This window comes from Colletotrichum orchidophilum (assembly GCF_001831195.1).
Source record: "Colletotrichum orchidophilum strain IMI 309357 chromosome Unknown Scaffold_40.1, whole genome shotgun sequence".
In the NCBI taxonomy this organism is placed as follows: domain Eukaryota; kingdom Fungi; phylum Ascomycota; class Sordariomycetes; order Glomerellales; family Glomerellaceae; genus Colletotrichum; species Colletotrichum orchidophilum.
Window position 1 is genome coordinate 114,605 of NW_019172996.1, and position 18,961 is coordinate 133,565.

Sequence of the window (18,961 nt, forward strand, 5' to 3'; positions counted from 1 at the left end):
AGCCATTGTCCTCTGAATCAAATTCTAATTTGTCGACTGAGTGGATTTCTTCTTGACTACTAGTTATTCCTCAAAGGATTTTGCGTACAAGCAGAGGCATCGTCTTATAGAGATCTGCCAAGGTGAGTGTCATTCTGAAAAAGCAGATGCTGTATTACATAGTATGCAGCTAGAAGGGGTTGTGCACCCGTGACGGGAGTGCCACCATCAAAGGGAGACCGGTGCGGGAGGGAGGCGGTCACAGGTGATGGCGCAAATACATGAATCTTGCCACGGGTTCCATTTGTGGGGTTATTATGGAAGAAGCATCGGTCCCCTGCGGTTTCGCAGCGACAGAAACGCCCATAATGATTCCCAGTCGACCATTGGCGACTATGCTCCGGTTCAGCGTATCAGTAAATGGCTGTGATTCCTGGTGGTGAAGGATGTGTTTGTACCTGCAGAAGAAGTGCTGCCTCCTGCATGACACATAAACATGCTAAACCAAGTATGGCGGGGATAGCCACTCTACTGTACTGTGTATGATTGTGGGAATCCAACCAATGAAAGGAAGACTAAGCCAGCCCACAGCAAAGAGCCAGCATTCTTGATCGGTACAATATTGTGCGACGTGGCAGACAGTGTTTGAAGCATCTGTTCAAAGCAGAAATCAGCGAGGCCGCTGTGGAGTTTGTCATTCCCACGGAAACACGACACGTCGAGTGAATGCCGTGGGCGCGCCGCGAATAGCATGTAAAATGCGACAGCAAACGGAGGACGTGGACAGCATTTGCTGGATAACCGTGGCTGGCGAGGATCCTAGGTACCTAGTTTCGGATGGATCCCATTCCAAGTGCCCACAGTTTCTCTTCTCTTTCTCTTGATATGACGGGCAGATTCGATCCTGGCTGGATCAGAGACCGCTGGGGCCACTTTCCCGTACCCAACCCTGCTCTTGAGAGTTGAAGTGCTGATTTTGGGAGTGGAGACTTCAAATGTCTGGGACTTGAGGACCTCAGAGAGGGATGAGGACCAAAGAAATCAGGAACGCAAGGGGATGATTGGAGCAAACCGAGCTAAGACCCCTGGCCCTGAGATTAATTAAGGCCTTGGGTCGTGGCGTTAGGAATCTGGGGTGTGTGAGAGCGGCCCACAGCGCCACCGGTCCCGTGCCATGCATGCATGGATGTGGTGGAGGAGTCGTCGGGGAACTGGACACGCTCTCGCCATGAGCATGACGAGTTCATCGTCGAATGGAGCGAGAATCATTGACCAGCGCAGAGGCTCAGTTCTAGTCAGGTACCGAAAACGAGCCAGCAGGCATGATGCCGAAGATGGGCATATGCCTGAAGGTGGATGGGGCCAAAGCCGGGTGCAATGCGGCGATTTGGAGACTTAACCTTTGCGATGCTGATGAACCGGCGCAGAGATGAGCAGCGGATGACGAAGAGTTCGAGCCGACAGTCGGCGCGTGTACGTGTACGGACATCTGTCGTACGCGGACTCATGACTGACATGTTTCAAGAAAGCCGGTGTTTCGGGAGAGAAGGCGAGGATGACCATGGGTTGGCAATCTGGTAGATGGTCGCATTCGGGGCATTACGCAACATCAACATGTTGCTGGTGTTGGCTGCCGACAGTTCATTGGACGAAAGGGGGGATTGCGGTGCGTCGAGGAGGGCGAGGTACTTTCCGGAGCCGAGCGGTCGAGGCCAAGGTCTTGTTTGGTATGGCAAAGATTGAAGGGAGTCGGGCAGTTCCAGACTGTCAGACATGTCGGTGACCGACTGGTGGCATCTGCACGCAAGCAGACAGATAGATACATTGGATCGGAAGCATGGAAAGGCTGTCGAGGTGCGAATAGAGTGTCGAGACAAAAGATTTAAGATTGGCGTAACGAATCTCCCGGGGCGTGGGCGTGGGCGTGGGCGGGTGCGTATGGGAGGAAGATGCTTTGGGGGCACATTAGTGGGTTCGACAAGCTGCTGCTGGCACACGTGGCTGATGTGGGAGCCGTGAGTGCTCGTGTTGTTGGTAAGGCAAGGTACCTACCTATGGCACCGGGTTCAATTGGAGGGCCAGCACGAGTGATGGGAGTAGCGAGACAGGATTTAGACGTGGGTGAGGGTGTCGTCAAATAGAAAAGAGCCGAAGAATGGCACATGTGTGCGGGGAGAGGAAGAGTTAGTTGCCTTACCCGAAAGGAATGGAAGGTGGTAGCCAAAGGAGCATATCGTCTGCGCTGGTCAATTGATGCTGCCTTAAGGCAACTGACGGTACCTACGGGCGCTCTACCTACCGTACCTACCTGAGGTAGGTAGAGCACCTGAGTAAGCCTCCAGGTTCCATCCTTATTTCTCACTCACAGAAGAAACACTAGCAAGACAGAGATATTCAAGAACAATCATCTAGAATAGGTACGAAGGCAAAGGCCCAGAACGCCATCAAAGCCATCCTGGCGGCAAGGCCCTCGACGACAAACAACAGAGCTAGCGTGACGGTTTCGCCATTGACACACCAGCGGCAGACCGGCTATCCTGGGAGATGAAGACGTTTCTCGCAACCCCAAGAACCCAATACTAAACCATCCTTAGTAAGTGAACTAAAGGCAAAGGCTGACAGGGTTGACAGGCTAGGACTTTCCTCGCTAGCGAACCGTCACCCTCTGTCATCATTCTGCGCAGCGCACCGGGCACCGAACCTCGAATTGCTTGGTAGTGGCACGTGTAGGTGACGCCGTCATTCCCGCCCATCTTGGCCATCTTGGGGGCCAAAGAGATACTGTAGTCTGTGTACAACCATCGGGGAGGATGCAATCATTGCGCCGGTGCTAGCACAGTCAAATTCGAGCAGGGAGGGAGGGATGGATGGATGGATGGAAGGGAGGGATGGCAAACGACGAGATGCAAAATAAGCCCTCGAGGCTCGAGGTCAATGCTCATGGTCCTTTTTTGGCTTTTGGAGGGAGGTCATCTCTTTCGCGGCTTGCCAGTGGTTGTTGTCAATCCAATCTCTGCCTCCTGCTCCTCCTGCTCCTCCTGCTCCTCCTGCTCCTCCTCCTCCTCATCTCCTCCCCTCTCCACGTCCGCATCCTCATCATCATCCCCGTCCCTGCCCTCTCCCCGAATCTCCCCCTTGAACGGATGAAAGGCTTTTAGGAAACCCCCCAGCGTATCCCACATCCCAACTGCTTCCTTCCCCTTCTGGCAACATCTTGCAGCGGCAGATGCTAACTCCAAGAACCACGAATCCACCCACACAACTAGGTACGGCACACCAGCAGGGGACCGCACCTGCAGCCAATTCCGAGCCTACCTTACCTTGGGCATCCTCCTGCCACTCTCTGGTTGCCATTGGTCTCCCCATCCCCCAAGTACCTTACCTTGACCCAGCGTCATTGGTGCAAAGGAACCACCCTCCACCGGCCACCCATTCCCCGGCAACTTGTCAGTGCCTATTTAACTTTTAGGTGTATGTACGTACGTTCCCCCCCTCCCCCCCTTTCAGTTAAGGTCCAGTCGCGAATGCCGCTACCGACCTGCCCTGAATATGGGATGGAATTGGAGTTGCACTCAACTGGCTGGACTGAACTGGGCTGATGATATTTCGTGCTGTTCTAAGGTATTCAGACTTCCAGGCTCTCTCCTCTGGCCTTATTGACAAGTCGAATGCTACCTTACGCTCCACTGTAACCGCCGCGAATCAGCCTCCCTTTGCCAGTAGCTGGAAACGGCAAGTCGGGAAATAAGGGGGTTTTCTTTGATCAAACCACCACAACACCAAATTCTCCTCCAAAGCTGGTCGACTTTGGAGCTGGTCTGTCTGGCCTGGCCCACCATCCTTCGCGTTGCATTGCACTGCATTGTTCATCAGAAAAACCTACACTTCGGCCACCCCAACGGCCACATCCTACCGTCTCTCTGCTTCCGGCCTCACCTCGCGGATGCTATTCCGTCCATAGCCGAGTTGCCTCGCTCTGTGTCTGTGCCAGCCAATGGTCCTCGTCCAGCATTTCCCCCGTCACCGCCACACACACACTGGCCACATACCGGTACACGTACACGCGCACACCTACCCAAGACAACGGGCACTTGTCTCATCCACGCCCGGCTGGCAGCATTCCTTTCACAAAGCATATCCGGCACTTCGAGACGAGCCCCCCTCCCTCCCTTAGGACTTGGAGGACGACATTCATCTGATCTCCTCTGCTCTGCTCTGCTCTTCTCTTCGCCCCCCGGCGAAGATACAACCTCTCTTTCATCCTTTCACATCCTCGTCCTACCTTGCGTACGTCCTGGTCGCCCTGCAATACAACGGCAAACCGTGACGACACCTTTTACTTGCAAAGCCCAACCCAGCAGAGCCAAAACCTGTCTGCTCGGCTGGCTGGCTGGCTAATCCCCGTCAGATCAGAGTCGACGCTGCTCTACCGATCCGTGCTTTGCACGACTGGCCCCTCGGCTCCGGTCCCCGTTCTCGTCCCTTCCCGGCTGGCTTCGCTCGCTCCCGAGATACAAAAATAAAATACCTACACTGCACCCTGAAGGAGGCCGGTCTATTACATGCAACGGTAGTCGGGGTCACCCAGGCATCTCGAAACCGCTGCGAGGTTGTCCTGCGTTAAGCTCTGACCCTGCACGTGTACACCCCCAGTTGGGCCGCCGGCCAGTTGTCTTTCCGTCGCATTGCCCACCATGTCGCAGCTTGCGCTCCAGACTCGGAGTGCCCAGGGCTCAACTTCAGATCCTGATGCTTCTGGTACGACTTCCACGTCTGGTCCTCCCGTTGTTGCACCCGCCCCTGCTTCTGCTTCTGCTGCTGCTGCTGCTGCTGCTGCTGCTGCTGACGCTGCTGCTGCTGACGCTGCTCCGCGTCTTGCTGTCGCCCCTGTTGCTCATCATCCTCGCCTCCCTCACCAAAAACATCCTCTTCACCGGCTGCAGGTCGCAGACGTCTCCTCCCACTCCCCTTCTTCCAAGGATGGCCCCACGACAGGCCTGTTAATCCCAGCATCGGATCCTGCAAGCATCAGCAATAGCACCACCGCCAATACAAGCATCGTTGCCGCTACCGCTGCCAGTCACATTCCTAGCAGCACCACCAGTCCTCTTCTTACTCCATCTCCAAGGTACGTTCCACTGGCCTCCACGGGCTCTGATTACCAAACGAGTAATGGTCCACTCTTTGCTCTGCTCTGCTTCGCTCTGGTTTGCTTGTCTGCTTCTCTGCACCTTGCTTTTTCTTGCCACTGCTGCTGTTACTGCTCGTTCTTCTCCTTGACCCTACCACCTTGATTTTTGCACGCCCGCCAGACAAACAGTCCCGCGACTCGCTCGCTTGCCTATCCACGCCCACGCCCACGCCCACGCCCATGCCCACGACCGATTCCTAACCGCAGAGAGAAAGAAAGAGAATACGCCTCTCTACCTTGATCCCGGGTCTGCGAGGATATCGTGTGCTCGTCTTGGCGCTCCAGGGCTCTTTTTACTTTGACTTTTCGCTCAACGACGACTCGCTAGCTGCCTCAAGATCTATCCTGCTATATTGTGGGACTTGATCCGCGGCTCTGGCCTGGGCAGCATATTGACTGATGCCCTCCTCCACCCTATAGATCCCCTCGGCGCCCGATACCCAGTCCCCTCCACGAAAGCACCGCCGTTTCTTCGCCGACGAGCCCTTTCTCCCCTCGATCGTCATCATTCTTCCCACCCGGGGCAAGATTTCATGCCCACCGGTCGCGAACTGTCCCAGATATCGTCACGACGCCAACCGAAGACTTCCGCTCTCTGGTAGACCTTTCGGGAGAACCGCAGACATATTACCAAAGTGATTCGTCCTGTTCCTCCACGCCCGAACGCAGCACATCACGGTACGTCTGCGTCTAGTCGCTTACTCCCGATTCGACAGTCCCCAGTCGCTCCCCGCGCCGCCATACGTTACACCGCTGACAGACGAAACAGTCATAGCAGACCGAGAATATCACCGCTCCCTACGAATGATAACCGAAGCACTTCCGAACCCGTATTGATATCTAGGCCTTTCGCAGGCCCCCTCCGATCTCCAATGTCTTCTACCGGAGGCTTGGCCGCTGCATCGCGGGGCTCAGCGGGCAGAGGCGCGCCGCGGAACTCCTCCATGGACTCCGCCATCTCAGCGATTTCCACCAGATCGCAGTCGCACAGAGGCGCGGCTGGTAGTCAATCTGATCCCACGGATATTGAGGGGTTGATTAAGACGGCAGGAAGCCCGGAGGCAGTAATCCAGTACCTTTTGAAAGAAAAGAACTCCCAATCGCAACAGAACGCGCAGTTATGGCGCCTAGTCGACAAGCAGAGAGCCATGATCCTGGGGCTAAACAAAGATTTGGAACGGGCGTTGAAAGACAAGGAGAAATACCGAAAGAAGTTGAAAGAAGTCATGTCAGTACCGGAACTGACAGGGGCTGATGGATCCAAAACTGGCAGCAAGGTCCTCAAGATGCCTGTCAGCAGAGGAATACCGACAGTCGACGTCAGCGCCCCCAAGGAACGACAGGTTGTTGCGCCGGACTCGCCAACTCTAGACTCTGACAGCCAAAAGCATTCGCCCGTGGATATGTCCATGGCCCCCTACCCGATCACCCCTCCCGCAGACCAGCCCAATGGCCCTCCATCAGCCGTTGGGGCTTTGTTGGACCCATCTCATGAGATGCCCAAAGCACATGAGCACGCTTATGACCAGTTCGACCATGATGCCGAGGAACAAGCCGCGGAGGCGGCGAGGAGGGAGCATGAGGATGAACAAATCGTGGATCTCCCCCTGAATTTTGGCTTCCCACCATCTCGGAGCCTACCCAGCCAGCCGCCAAGCATGCCTCCCCCAAAACCTCCTATGGTACCAGAGTCGACATCCACCGCCGGCGAAGGACTCTCACAATTTCCGGCTCCACCCCCGCGAAAACCCCTCCCTGCCCCTTTACAGCTCCAGAGCCAAGCTCAACCAGGCCCTGAAGACGACGAGTCCGACTCCGATTTCGACGACATCTTGGAGGTGGATGATGTTCGCGCTGAGCAACGTGGTCGTCGCAGAACACGCGAGGAGGACGACCACGACCGGGAGATCTTGGCTATTCAAGAGGCTGAGAGGAGGAGCTTGTCTAAGAAGAGCACGACACAGAGCCAGGCAGCGTCACCGACCGAAGCCATTCCCGATGCCCCGACCAGTTTGCCACCAAGCCCACCGAAAAGAATGCAGCGTGAGAATGCCCCGGCTTCGCTAGGAGGAGTTCTGAGCGCCAACACCCTCGAAGCTCCCTTGCTGAGCCCTGGGTTGCCATCAAGCCCGCGTCCGATTGGGGTGCCCTCATCTGATAGCCCTACGCCCAGTGTTTCGTCATTTCCTGCTGCACCTCTGTCGCCACGGCCTCCGCGCCAGCCGATACCCCTCCCACCGGGCCACTCACTTCAAACACCAGCAGGCCCGGAGCCTTTGGTTCTCAAGAGTCCTCAGCCTTTAAACATTGTCAAGAAGGGATGGGACTCAGCAAGCGAGAAGAGCCGCGGTAGTCCTACGGAACGCGGCCGCATCTTCAAGGGTTTTACCACCGAGGAGTACCCTGACCTGCTCCTTCCGCCGAATGTATTGCCGACAATCAAGGTAAAGGTTGCGTCCTCGCGCATGAAACCGTCTCGAGCAAGTTTGATGTCTTTGACACAACTGGAAGAGGATCCCGTTTTTACCCTGGCCATATACTCGCGTTCTGAGCCAGGTGAGCTTTGGCGGGTAGAGAAGGACTCTGCTTCGCTCGCAAAGCTCGACCATAGACTTAAGCAGTGTCCAGTCTTCACTGCAAAGACCCCAGAGAGGTCACTTTTCAGCGGCCACGCGCCTGCTAAGCTCGATGCCCGTCGACTTGCTCTCAACCACTATCTGGATGAGCTGTTGGAGACTCCATTGGATACTGCCAGTGCCCTCGAGCTCTGCAAGTACTTGTCGACGCATACGCTGCCACCGAACGCAGATGACGCCGGTTCGATGGAGAGCATGGCGGAGGCTAAGGTCAAGACAGGCCCGGGCGGCCGCCCTTTCAGGACTGGATACCTCACCAAGAGAGGTAAGAACTTTGGTGGCTGGAAGGCCCGCTTCTTTGTCCTTGATGGTCCCCATTTGAAATACTACGAAACGCCCGGGGGCGCTCATTTGGGCACAATCAAGCTCCCCAGCTCTCAAATCGGCAAACAGTCTCAAAGCAACGAAAATCAATCACCGCAACCGTCTGCCAACTCGGACGACGTGGACAATCAGTACCGCCATGCGTTCCTAATTCTTGAGCCCAAGAAAAAGGACTCGAGTAGCCATGTGAAGCATGTGCTTTGCGCCGAGAATGACAGGGAAAGAGACCAATGGGTCGATGCTTTGCTCCGATGGATCGATTACAAGGATCCAGAAGAGGAAGACGCCCATGCCGCGAAGCAGCACGCCCAAGACCGCCAGAACGCTAGCATAGCCGAGCGCGCCGAGAAGAAGAAGCAACGATACAAGAAGACGGCTTCACAACACCATCAGCCTACTGAATCCGACAGCCTGATAGGTGTGAGGTACGACGCAACGTCTCAAGGCGACCTTCCTCACCACGGCGGACCTGCACGTCCCAGAAATGCCGGACAGATTCCAGAGAACAGCCTTCCTGTTGAACCCATGGGAATGTCCTCGCAGCCGTCCATGATGATCTCCGCCCCGCGAGACATGCAAGTCATTGCGGACTCTGCTCAATGGGGCAATAAGTCAGGTCTTGGCGTTCCCATCAACGAGGAGAAGAAGCTGAAGAAACGAAGCTTCTTCGGTTTTGGCACCAAGACGAGATCTTCGTCTGATGGCCAGGATTCTCTGTTTGGTGGAAGCGAAGGCGGCTCGTCGACACCGCCCCAAGGCGGGTATCAGGGACCTATTCGCCAAGCTTTCGGAGCTCCTTTGGCAGAAGCTGTCCGGTATAATCATCCTGTTGATGTCAATGTGCCGCTCCCAGCTGTAGTGTACCGATGCATCCAGTACTTGGATGCTAAGAATGCTATTCTGGAGGAAGGCATTTTCCGCCTGAGCGGCTCGAACATTGTTATCAAACAGCTTCGCGAGCGCTTCAACACCGAGGGCGACGTCAACCTCGTTACCGACGAGACATATTACGACATTCACGCTGTGGCGTCGTTGTTGAAGTTGTATCTCCGTGAACTACCAACAACAATACTCACTCGGGACCTTCACCTCGAGTTCCTCTCCGTGACGGAGATGACGGACCAGAGAGACAAGATAATCGCCGTGTCCGAACTGGTCCAGAGACTGCCCCAAGCAAACGCCACCTTACTCAAGTACCTGATTGCCTTCTTGATTAAAATCATCAACAATGCAGACATGAACAAGATGACGGTTCGCAACGTGGGCATTGTGTTCTCTCCGACTCTGAACATCCCGGCCCCGGTGTTTGCCCTGCTTTTGCAAAACTACTTTGGCATCTTCGGCCTGGAACCCGAACAGTATGAGCTGCCGTCTTCCTTCGCCGACGGAGAACCGGCCCGAGAGAGGTCAGGCTCTCTCCCATCCATGAACAATGGGCTTCCCACTCGACCCTCATACGACCCATCTCAACATGCGCGTCCTTCCACATCAGCGGGGTCCAGCCAATCACCACATCGCCAGAGACTGATGGAAGCCATGACCGGCCAGCAACGCGCCGGTGGCACACCCCCTCCTCTACTACAGGACCTGCAGAGTGCTCGGTCGTCTCCCACGCCACCACCGAATTACCCCGTCGGCCGTGGCACAACATATGAGCCACAGTACTTGCCTTCTGGATATCAGACCAACGGCTACCAACAGATGGCCCGCGGGTACGACAGTGGTTCTTCAGGCTACGACCAGCCTAAAAGACGCGAGAGTGCCATCTTTATGGGCAACATGGTTGGCCTCAACCCGCAAAGCTCCAAGAGCCGCTTGCGAGAAGAGACCCAGTTCTGAGATACCTTCAAGGTACCTCGCCTATCGTCGACTTGGTCGCCTATCTCACTTCCACCTCATGATTCCGCAAACATACCCACTCGTTTACACGCAGCGTTGATACCATGCCTTGCATATTTTCTGCATGTTTTACTTAATTAATCCCAGCCCTAGGGGCATGGACGACATGATGGCGCCAATATACCCGAACATATCACACCAATCCGGACAGGCGCCGAGCGCTCCATTCCTACTTAATACCGATCACTACCTACACAATTGAAGCCTCTTGAATTTCAACTGTTGCATGTTCGCAAGCCGAAGCTGGAGTGAGCTAAACAGGGGGGGTTTGATGGAGGCGATGGCAAAGTTGAAATCCGAATCACCAAACGATGACTTCAAAGGAAAAAAATTTGTATCACATGGACACGGGAGGACTTGCTGTTCAAGGCGCCGCTGTCTTGTAGGTCGGTTTCGGTGGGTTATATTTGCTCTATTTCACAGATCTCAGCGTGGCGTTGACGGTAATGAGTTGCGAGTGGCAGCTCGTCTCATGGTCTCCGGGCTCGCATGCAGTGACGGAGCAGCTTTGGCATTCTGTATGTCTAGTTCAGCTTAAAAAAACTTCCGAACTTCTTCTTCACAACATGCTTGAAGACTGAGATGGCTTCACAAATGCACACAGTGGGAGAGGTGACTACTCTTTTGAATGCAATCCTTCAGGTGGTGGTATTTGCACACGCTAGCGAACTAAGACATGGCCTTCGCCGCTGACTAATACCTTTTAGTGACGGCAATGCCGGCTTCCATCCATCGGCCAGAAGTCTCCGCGCTCTCCGCCGAACAATTGTCGGTATTTTCTGTCGCCGTCACCGATCATCCGACATTGGTTTTCAGTACTGCATCTCGCCAAGCTCCGCCCGAAATGGATCACGGCGCTGCAGTCCTCGACCCAGCATTACGAAGCGTGACACCATCGAACAATGGCAGCAATGGCATGAGCGGGCCACCCCAGGGCGCCGCTGCGGCGTACCACGATGCCGAAGGTGCCGCCGCCGCTGCAGCAAGCCCCGAGGGACAAGGACTGGGACACCATCAACACCAGCACCAGCCCGACTCACCAGATACGCCTCACTCGGGGCACGACGGCGAGACGCCGCAGCACGATGCGTTCCACGGCGGGCACCCCGACGACCCCAAGCGGCCGCGCGCATGCGAGGCGTGCCGCGGGCTCAAGGTGCGATGCGAGCCGGATCCGAACGACGCCGAGGGGCCGTGTAAGCGGTGCAAGAAGGCCGGGCGGAACTGCGTCGTGACGATGCCGACGAGGAAGAGGCAGAAGAAGACGGACTCAAGGGTCGCAGAGCTGGAGAAGAAGATTGATGCGTTGACGGCGAGCTTGCAGGCCCGTGGAAGCTCGGCGGCGCCGGCGCCGCCTACAATGACGAACGCGCCGTTGGGAGGAAGTGCGCAAGCCGCCACGGCCACGCCGGGGAGAGACGAGAATCCGTATAAGAAGGGATGGGGCGATCACGGACTGGCGAGGGGTTGGGTTTCGAGCACGGTCGCCGGGACGGGGTTATCTGTCGAGGGACTCGATCCGCACGAGGCGCACGCGGCGGAGAAGGGACGGTACGACCACATCACGTTCCCGGCGCCCGCCGCCGCAGGGAAAAAGAGGAAGCTTTCGGATCGCGGGGACGATACGCCGAGCAGCGATATACACGAAGGGGGCGGAGGCGGTGGCAGCATCGGAGCCCGGCCGGCGCCTCCGATCCATATGGGCAGTGATTACGCCGACGTTGTGGAGCGCGGGATCCTGAGCGCGGAGAAGGCGGCGGAGCTGTTTGAACGGTACAATACGCTCATGGCACCGCACATGCCGGCGGTGGTGTTTCCGCGCGGCGCGACGGCGGAGGAGACGCGGCGGGTGAAGCCGCTGCTGTTTTTGGCCATCATGGCGGCGTCGAGCTCCGAGAGCCCCAACGTGCAGCGGAGGCTGGTCAAGGAGCTGATGCAGATTTTTGCAGAGAAGATTATCATTACGGGCGAGAAGAGTTTGGAGATTGTGCAGGCGCTGCAGGTGGCCGTGATTTGGTACTGGCCTCCCGAGCACTTTGAAGAGCTCAAGTTTTACCAGCTCGTGCACATTGGCGCCGTGATGGCGCTGGACATCGGGCTGGGGCGGCGTACGGCGGGGAGAAAAATGCAGGTTCCCTACCAGTGGCGGAATCACCCGTTCAAGAGGGCGCCGCCGCCGGACCCGACGACGTGCGAGTGCCGCCGAGCGTGGCTGGCTGCGTATTTCCTGGCGGCTAACACGTCCATGGCGCTGCACCGGCCGAACCTGGTGCGGTGGACGAGCTTCATGGCGGAGTCGATGAAGGCGCTTCAGACGAGCGCGGACGCGGCGCCGTCGGATAAGTATTTCTGTCATCTCGTGTGGACGCACCGGCTGGCCGAGGAGGTGGGGATCCAGTTCTCCATGGACGACCCGGCCGTGGTGCCTAATATTACGGATGCGAGGACGCAGTATTCGCTGAGGATGCTCGAGAGGGACTTGGAGAAGTATATTGCCTCCGTGCCCAAGGAGGAAATGCATTGTGAGTTTTCCCTGCGATGGGTTGACTAGATATTGATGACGAGGGCTGTGCGACTGACGACTATGGATCAAAGCAACCCTCAAAATGACCTTTCAAGTCCTCTCGCTGTACATGCACGAAATCGCCCTCCACACCCAAATGGACGATATCCGCCCACCCTTTGACACGGCAACGCTCAAGGACGGCATGCTCCCGAACCTGACCCTGACAACCTCCCACATCAACGCCCTCTCGGCCTGCCTCTCGGCCATTGATGGCATATTCGAGGCATTCTTGGCCATGGAGGTGCCCAGCATCCGCTGCCTGCCCGTCTTCAACTTTGTGCGCGTGGCGTACGCCGTCGTTGTGCTCATCAAGATGTACTTCTCCGCGACGGCGCCGGGCTCGGAGCTGGGGAAGGTCATTGACAAGGATAACATGAAGGTGGAGTACTACCTCGACGCGCTGCTGGAGAAGTTCCGCGCCGCGGCGTCGGATGATCGGAGTCGGCCGGCGGCTAAGTTTCTGATTGTTCTGGTCATGTTGAGGAGCTGGTTCTTGAAGCAGAGTAAGGGTCTGGTTACGGGGGTTCCTGTGCCGGAGGGTGGGAATGCATCGTTCCAGGGTCCCGCCGCCGCGGGCGTAAATTCGCAACCCGAGACCCCTGCTTCTGCTACGCAAACTTCGTTCCGGCGGCCAGACGCAACACCCGCCGCCGCCGAGGAGCAGCAGGCGCAGCAACGTGCGTATCAGCCGGGGGCGCAGCACCCGACGATGCCAGAGTACCCCGCGGCCAACACGCCTCTACACCTCCTGTCAGAGATTGCAACACAAAACGATCGCTCCGGCGGCGGTGGGGCGACGACGAATAACATGCTCTGGAATCCCCCTCCGTCACGACAATCTTTCCTTTACGACCCCAGCGCTGTGACGCCTGCCGCCATGGACGGGCCTGGCTCCGGACCGGCCACAGCGGCGTCCAGCGGCACGGCGACGACGACGACGACGACGGTGGCGCGTAACGGCGACGGAGCTGGAGCTGGAGCTGGAGCTGGAGTTGGAGCTGGGGTTGGAGCTGGGCCCGGGGCGCCGGTGGTGGCGCCGTGGCTGAACCCTGTGTGGAACGATTTACAAACTTTCGGGCTCGATCCGGGGTTCACGAACGACCTTTCACTGGAAGAAATTACGACGGGGTTCGGGACGAGCCCGGGGAGCTTGAGCAACGGGATGCGGTACGTCATGGCGCAGGATCCGTGGCTGAGCGGGATGAGCGGGCTCGGAGAGATGTTCGAGGGGATGCCCGGTGGTTCTGGACCGCCCATGTTTCCCATGTAAAGTTCCCGGGGGGTGGGGGCGGGAGGGAGAATTCACATTGTATTCGGCGCCGCTTTCGTTACCGCCGGGTTTTACGCACAGATTTCACAGCGAAAGCAAAGACGTTTTGGACAAACGCTCAAGATTTTGGGGGTGAATTCGACGAACGACCGAACGGTCTTTTATTTTCCGATTGGAGGAGTAACTTGGAGATTCTCGGGTCGGATAATCGGATATGCTTACACGCCTAAAGCCCCGAGCTTCGGGCGCGCCATCTCCAGGACCTCCGTCTCTATTCATTTTTTTTTTAAACCCCCGAGGCTCCTCCGAGGAACGAGGGAAAAGTTTAGTGTACTCCCCCAGTCGGGCCAGGCACTAGGATACGCTCCCTCACCCCCCCAGACTCCCCTTCCGTTGAAGCCTCTTCGGGGTTTGGGATTGGGAGATGCTCGGAACCGACACATCTTTCAGATATGCCCACCAAACTCAACTCACTTATACAGCCATTTCATCTATACGAAACTATCACAAGAGATTCTAGATCCGGGAGGGGGAGAGGGATGCGGCTCTGGGAAGGAAGAGAGGGCATAATTGGAACTGAGTGAGCCTGGAGGAGAAGGGAAAAAAGTAACTTTTCAGACTTCCCCACGGGTCCGTTTTGGAAGAAGCCGGGAGGGAAAGCAAGAGGAGGAAGGTGCAGGAATATTTATCCTGTGCTTGTGAAGACGACGAGCGGGGTGATATGAGATATCGCTCCGTCCTGGGACTGGGAGAAGTGTCTATTGGAGGGGCTGGAACGGGGAGGGAGAAATTGGAGCTGAGTAGCTCATCTCAACCGAGTGTGAGAGTGAGTGAGTCAGTGAGTTGGAATTGCACCATGACACCGAGTCCACGAACCTCCTCGGACCCTTCCGCCTCAAGTGGAGCTGTAGGAGATGACGGAAAGCTTGTCTTGAAAACTGCTAAAACAGACTCGCCACCCCGGTGTCTCTTTTTGAAGATTTTGCATGTGTTATTTATTCCATGAGATACCTGTAAACGAGGAGTAGATGTTTGGAAGGCTGGGGCACATCAGGATGGATCATCCAAGAATTTAATGTCACGTACCTTAAATATCTGCTTATGTCATCTACTTGCACGTCGGGGATTGGCTTCCAAATGGAATGGGCACTGTTGATGACCGCCCGTCCCGGATGGGATGGGACCTGCCGCTGTTGCTCCGCAGGGGGAATGTGATATCAGAGCTCCGTGAGGTGTTGCCGTAAAATGTCTACGAATTCGCCGCCGACTAGTGAGACCTTGCAATCCTGGTCCCCGGCGAATGGGAAGGAGATACCGACCATCCGGAATGGAGACCCAGCTTAATCCCACGCTCTGTCGTTCGGGAGCTCCTTGGCTGCTGTGGCTGCTTACCATCCGTGTCTTGGAAATTGGTTGTCACGACCCCAGACGCGCACTCTTGTGTTACTCATCCTTCGTATTTGGCCATGCCAGTTGCGGTCTCACTCAGAAGATAACAGACAAATTTTGGGTAGGGACTGCGAATCTTTTTATTCGGGGTCCGAGCGTGTCTATCTTGGTGGCTAGGCACGGCGTGCGGCGCCGCACATTCAACCGCCTCTCGCACAGGCTGTGTGCCCGCAACCTGACATCTCCCCAGTCAAGCCTGCTGTAAACTCTGTTCCTATCGCAGCAGCCTCATAAAACATAATAGCCATGCCTTCACACACATTCTGTCCATTCTGCCGTCGGCACGATGAGCCCGTCCTCCACCCCAAGCCTTTCGCCACGTGACCGCCAGCAATGTAACAATACAGAAGCCTTTCCCCCCTCTCCGTACGCCAGACATGAATCCATGTCAAGATCTCGACACCATCAGCATTATCTGATGGGCCACAATCAATAGCCAGACATGTTTTCCCGGATCAACTTTGTTTTGGAATCCGAAATCTTGCAATTTGCGATTGTCCTCCCCCATACACCCCATGCCGTTTGTAAACTCCTCGTGAAATTGCAGTTGCATTCCGCTTCCGTGATCAAAATGTGAGACAACGGTCTCATGTGCATGTGGTATGGAGCTTCCCCGCTCAGTGTGCAGCCGCAACCGGGCTGCATCACAACCAACCGAACGCCACGTGGGGTTGAGTCGATAGAAAGTGTTCCCCAGGTTAAAAAAAAAAAAAACAGACAGGGATGAAGGACGCTCAGAATCTGTGAAACGCTCAATGGTCTTTTTCTCGTTTTCCGTGGTAAAATAGCTCTTGCAGTGAAACGCCATCATTGACGGGGCTCAATACGATGGCAACTTAGTCAACGTCAGTCGTAGTAGCCTTTCTGGACGTTGACTTCTCAGTCCATGTAGAAGTCGCCTTTGAGGATGCGCTCTTGGAATGCATCGGGCTTGGGTCGCTCGGGGGCCTTGGGCTTCATGGCGGCAGCCTGAGCTGGAGGGGCAGGCATCTCGGAGATTGACTTCTGGCGGTCGTGGACAGCGCCATTGCCGGGGCCGCGAGGAGGCGAAGATGAAAGACCAGAGCCGAAAGAGAAGGATGCTCGTGGTCCTTGAACAGAGTTCTCGGCGCGAGATCTAAGCTGCTCGGACCAGTTGAAACCTTGGTCTGGGGGAGAGAACACGTCAGAAGATGATTTTTGCTTATTTGTAATGCTTGCCTGTACAATGCTGCTCGATCGACGCCTGGCCGACGACAGAGCAGCGGTGATGGACGAGGTATCCGTAACCGAGCCGACGCCTCGCGGGGAGTGCACGCTCCTGCGTCCGTTGAAGGAGACAGGCGTGCTGGGCACATGAGTGGCAGAAGCAGGGGGTAGATCATTACCGTTTGAACCCGGACTTCCACCGCTGTTACGCATGGTGCGCATTGCCTGAGCTCCAAAGCTCATTCTGCGGGTGAAGGGAGTGGCGGGTGCTGTGCGGGCGTTGGGGGGGATCTCTTCCTCGTCGATTGCATTCTCATCGATGGAGTCGTTAGAGTTGGTTGACAGACTTCCTCGTCGGAGAGAGTTGAAGGCACTGGCACCGGTGGGCGAAGTGCCGGTGAGGCCTAGACCCGTGGTGACGGAGAGTCTCCTTCTCTGAGCGTCGCTGGTGCCGGGGAATGCACCGCCGTTGGAGGTAGAGTTGCTTCTGAAGAGACCGGCAATAGCCTGCTGGGTGACTGATCCGCGTCTCTGGCGATGCATTTCGTTCGGGTTGTTCTGGGTGTTCTGATTGGTATTGGAGTTGTCGGTGGACATGATGGGCAAAGACAATAGCCAAGGAGCGAGATGGGGGCTGCAGTATATGTAGTCGGGGTTTATCGGTATGTCGTGCGTCGAGTTGTTGTATGCGTTGAGGTAGTCAGAGGGTGGTCCAAATTGTGTTTCGGAGATGCGTCTTGCGTGGGGTGAGATCTGGAAAGAATCGAAAGAGGGATCGAACGGAGAATGAGAATCATTCGACGGGTGCGGATGTGTGGAACAGGGTGGTTATATATCGAGGCGGCCGATGGACTGATTTGGGGTGACACTAGGGGCGGGTTACAAAAGGTTGATCACAAGGGAAAGGGCCAGGGATGGGATGAGCGTACCTCTGTAGTGCACCGTGGAAAGGTGTCGATCAAGGGGTTTGCTGACCTGGCGAGAGTCAGAAAGAGAGACTTGTTCGTCTTTGTGCCTCGTTTGTGCGTTTGTGCTGGGGGATCGACGAGGTAAGCGTCCCCTCTGAGCGGCGCTTCCTGCACAAGCAGCAAAGCGGGTTGAAGCTCTAAATTGAGTGACGTCGAAGCTTGCGGGGCAGGTCTTGGAACAGTGCCAGCACCCTAGGTCGGTCAGGTAGGTAGGTAGCAGGGGAGAGGGGGAGGCAGGGCCAGATTGGCAGAGTGAATGGGCTGGAGAGAGTTGAGAGGAGGGGAAGGAATGAACAGCTGGTTGTTCTCACTGTTCTGTACGGAGTAGTGTAGTGGTTTGGCTGAAACGGTGGTGTGTGCTTGCGTGCGTGCGTGCTTTGGTGCCGGGCGCGGGTTGCTGGCTGGTTGCTGGATGTTGCGCGGATGGCGTGGATTTGCTTGCTCAGCCCGGACAGGCAAGTGATGGTGGGATGGTGGTGCGTGTGGGGAAGAGGCGAATGCGGTGTCGGATGGTCGGTCGGTCGGTCGGTCGGCGAGCGTTTGAGAGGCCGATGGCTTCTTGCGGTCTAGCAATGGGGGTATCTGCAGGCAAAGGGGAGAACGCCCGACGCCAAACGGAGGAAGGTAGATTGCACGGCGGGTTCCTAGGGTGGAACTTAGATTGGGAACTTGTTGACCAGACTGAGGTGTGCTGTATAATTGCTCTAGTGGTTGGAAAGCACACAAGCTGCTGTCTCTGTGCTGGCGTGATGAGTGTACCCTGTGGCTCTGTGTGGAGTGGTGGATTTCTGATTGAAAGTTGATGTATTGCAATTGTAGCTCCGTGGAGAGCGTGACATACAGCGATACAGAGAGAGAGGGAGAGAGAGCAGGTTGGCAGATCAAGACAGGTTGATGCCGACGCAAGCATAGGGATGCTGATGTTGATGGTCATTCTCTTTTCCTCGCTCTCGTTCTTGCCGTTCGTACTATTCCTGGCAACGACACCTGGACCTGCACCTGCACCTGCACCTGCACTGGATAATGGAGAATATGTGGAGGAAAGGGGCCGCCAAGAGACAGCCTGGAAGACCCAAAATGCCTAGTTCAGCATGGAAAGGTTGGCGCGGAGGCTACGGCAGCGTCCACACCCTCAGCACTTTCCTCGCCCACGACACCACAATCCCGGCATCCCGTCCAGCGCGAGCTCACAGACACATGGCCCAATCATGGATGAGATGGCCTCCGCGTTGCTTCCAGCAAAGACACCTTGGCGGCACGGCAGTACGCACGGGCACGCAGTACGGGTACCCTCCATGCTCTTCTTGGGTACCTAGCGCAGTGCTTAGTGCTGGAATAGCGCGTTGAACCAGCCAGACCCCCGCTTGTCGACGTCACCCAATCGAGTGATTTGCGGGGTAATCAAACCAGCCGCCAGAGGTGGGAAAGAGCGACGGGACGTCTGACTCTCACCTGCACTTTCACCTGCACTCGCAAAATGCACCTACCTCC

At 56.3% G+C, this 18,961-nt stretch overlaps 6 protein-coding genes across 6 annotated transcripts; 3 read left to right on the forward strand and 3 right to left on the reverse strand.

Moving 5' to 3' along the window:
- Window positions 1-2,948: 2,948 nt before the first annotated feature.
- Window positions 2,949-3,161, reverse strand: CORC01_05682 (uncharacterized protein; the record flags this gene model as incomplete). The annotated part of the gene is made up of 1 exon (XM_022617324.1): window positions 2,949-3,161. The coding sequence occupies one exon, from the start codon at window positions 3,159-3,161 to the stop codon at window positions 2,949-2,951; it is 213 nt and encodes a 70-aa protein (XP_022476141.1).
- A 1,438-nt stretch (window positions 3,162-4,599) lies between these two features.
- Window positions 4,600-5,679, reverse strand: CORC01_05683 (uncharacterized protein; the record flags this gene model as incomplete). Its single annotated transcript, XM_022617325.1, has 3 exons — window positions 4,600-4,976; window positions 5,033-5,133; window positions 5,468-5,679. 3 exons carry the CDS (start codon window positions 5,677-5,679, stop codon window positions 4,600-4,602), a joined length of 690 nt encoding a protein of 229 aa, XP_022476142.1.
- On the forward strand, window positions 4,674-5,809 carry CORC01_05684 (uncharacterized protein; the record flags this gene model as incomplete). The annotated part of the gene is made up of 2 exons (XM_022617326.1): window positions 4,674-5,186; window positions 5,591-5,809. 2 exons carry the CDS (start codon window positions 4,674-4,676, stop codon window positions 5,807-5,809), a joined length of 732 nt encoding a protein of 243 aa, XP_022476143.1.
- A 233-nt stretch (window positions 5,810-6,042) lies between these two features.
- On the forward strand, window positions 6,043-9,969 carry CORC01_05685 (RhoGAP domain-containing protein; the record flags this gene model as incomplete). Its single annotated transcript, XM_022617327.1, has 1 exon — window positions 6,043-9,969. The coding sequence occupies one exon, from the start codon at window positions 6,043-6,045 to the stop codon at window positions 9,967-9,969; it is 3,927 nt and encodes a 1,308-aa protein (XP_022476144.1).
- A 904-nt stretch (window positions 9,970-10,873) lies between these two features.
- CORC01_05686 (uncharacterized protein) lies at window positions 10,874-13,865 on the forward strand (the record flags this gene model as incomplete). The annotated part of the gene is made up of 2 exons (XM_022617328.1): window positions 10,874-12,551; window positions 12,625-13,865. The coding sequence occupies 2 exons, from the start codon at window positions 10,874-10,876 to the stop codon at window positions 13,863-13,865; spliced, it is 2,919 nt and encodes a 972-aa protein (XP_022476145.1).
- Window positions 13,866-16,193: 2,328 nt separating this feature from the next.
- Window positions 16,194-17,099, reverse strand: CORC01_05687 (uncharacterized protein; the record flags this gene model as incomplete). The annotated part of the gene is made up of 1 exon (XM_022617329.1): window positions 16,194-17,099. The coding sequence occupies one exon, from the start codon at window positions 17,097-17,099 to the stop codon at window positions 16,194-16,196; it is 906 nt and encodes a 301-aa protein (XP_022476146.1).
- Window positions 17,100-18,961: the final 1,862 nt, after the last annotated feature.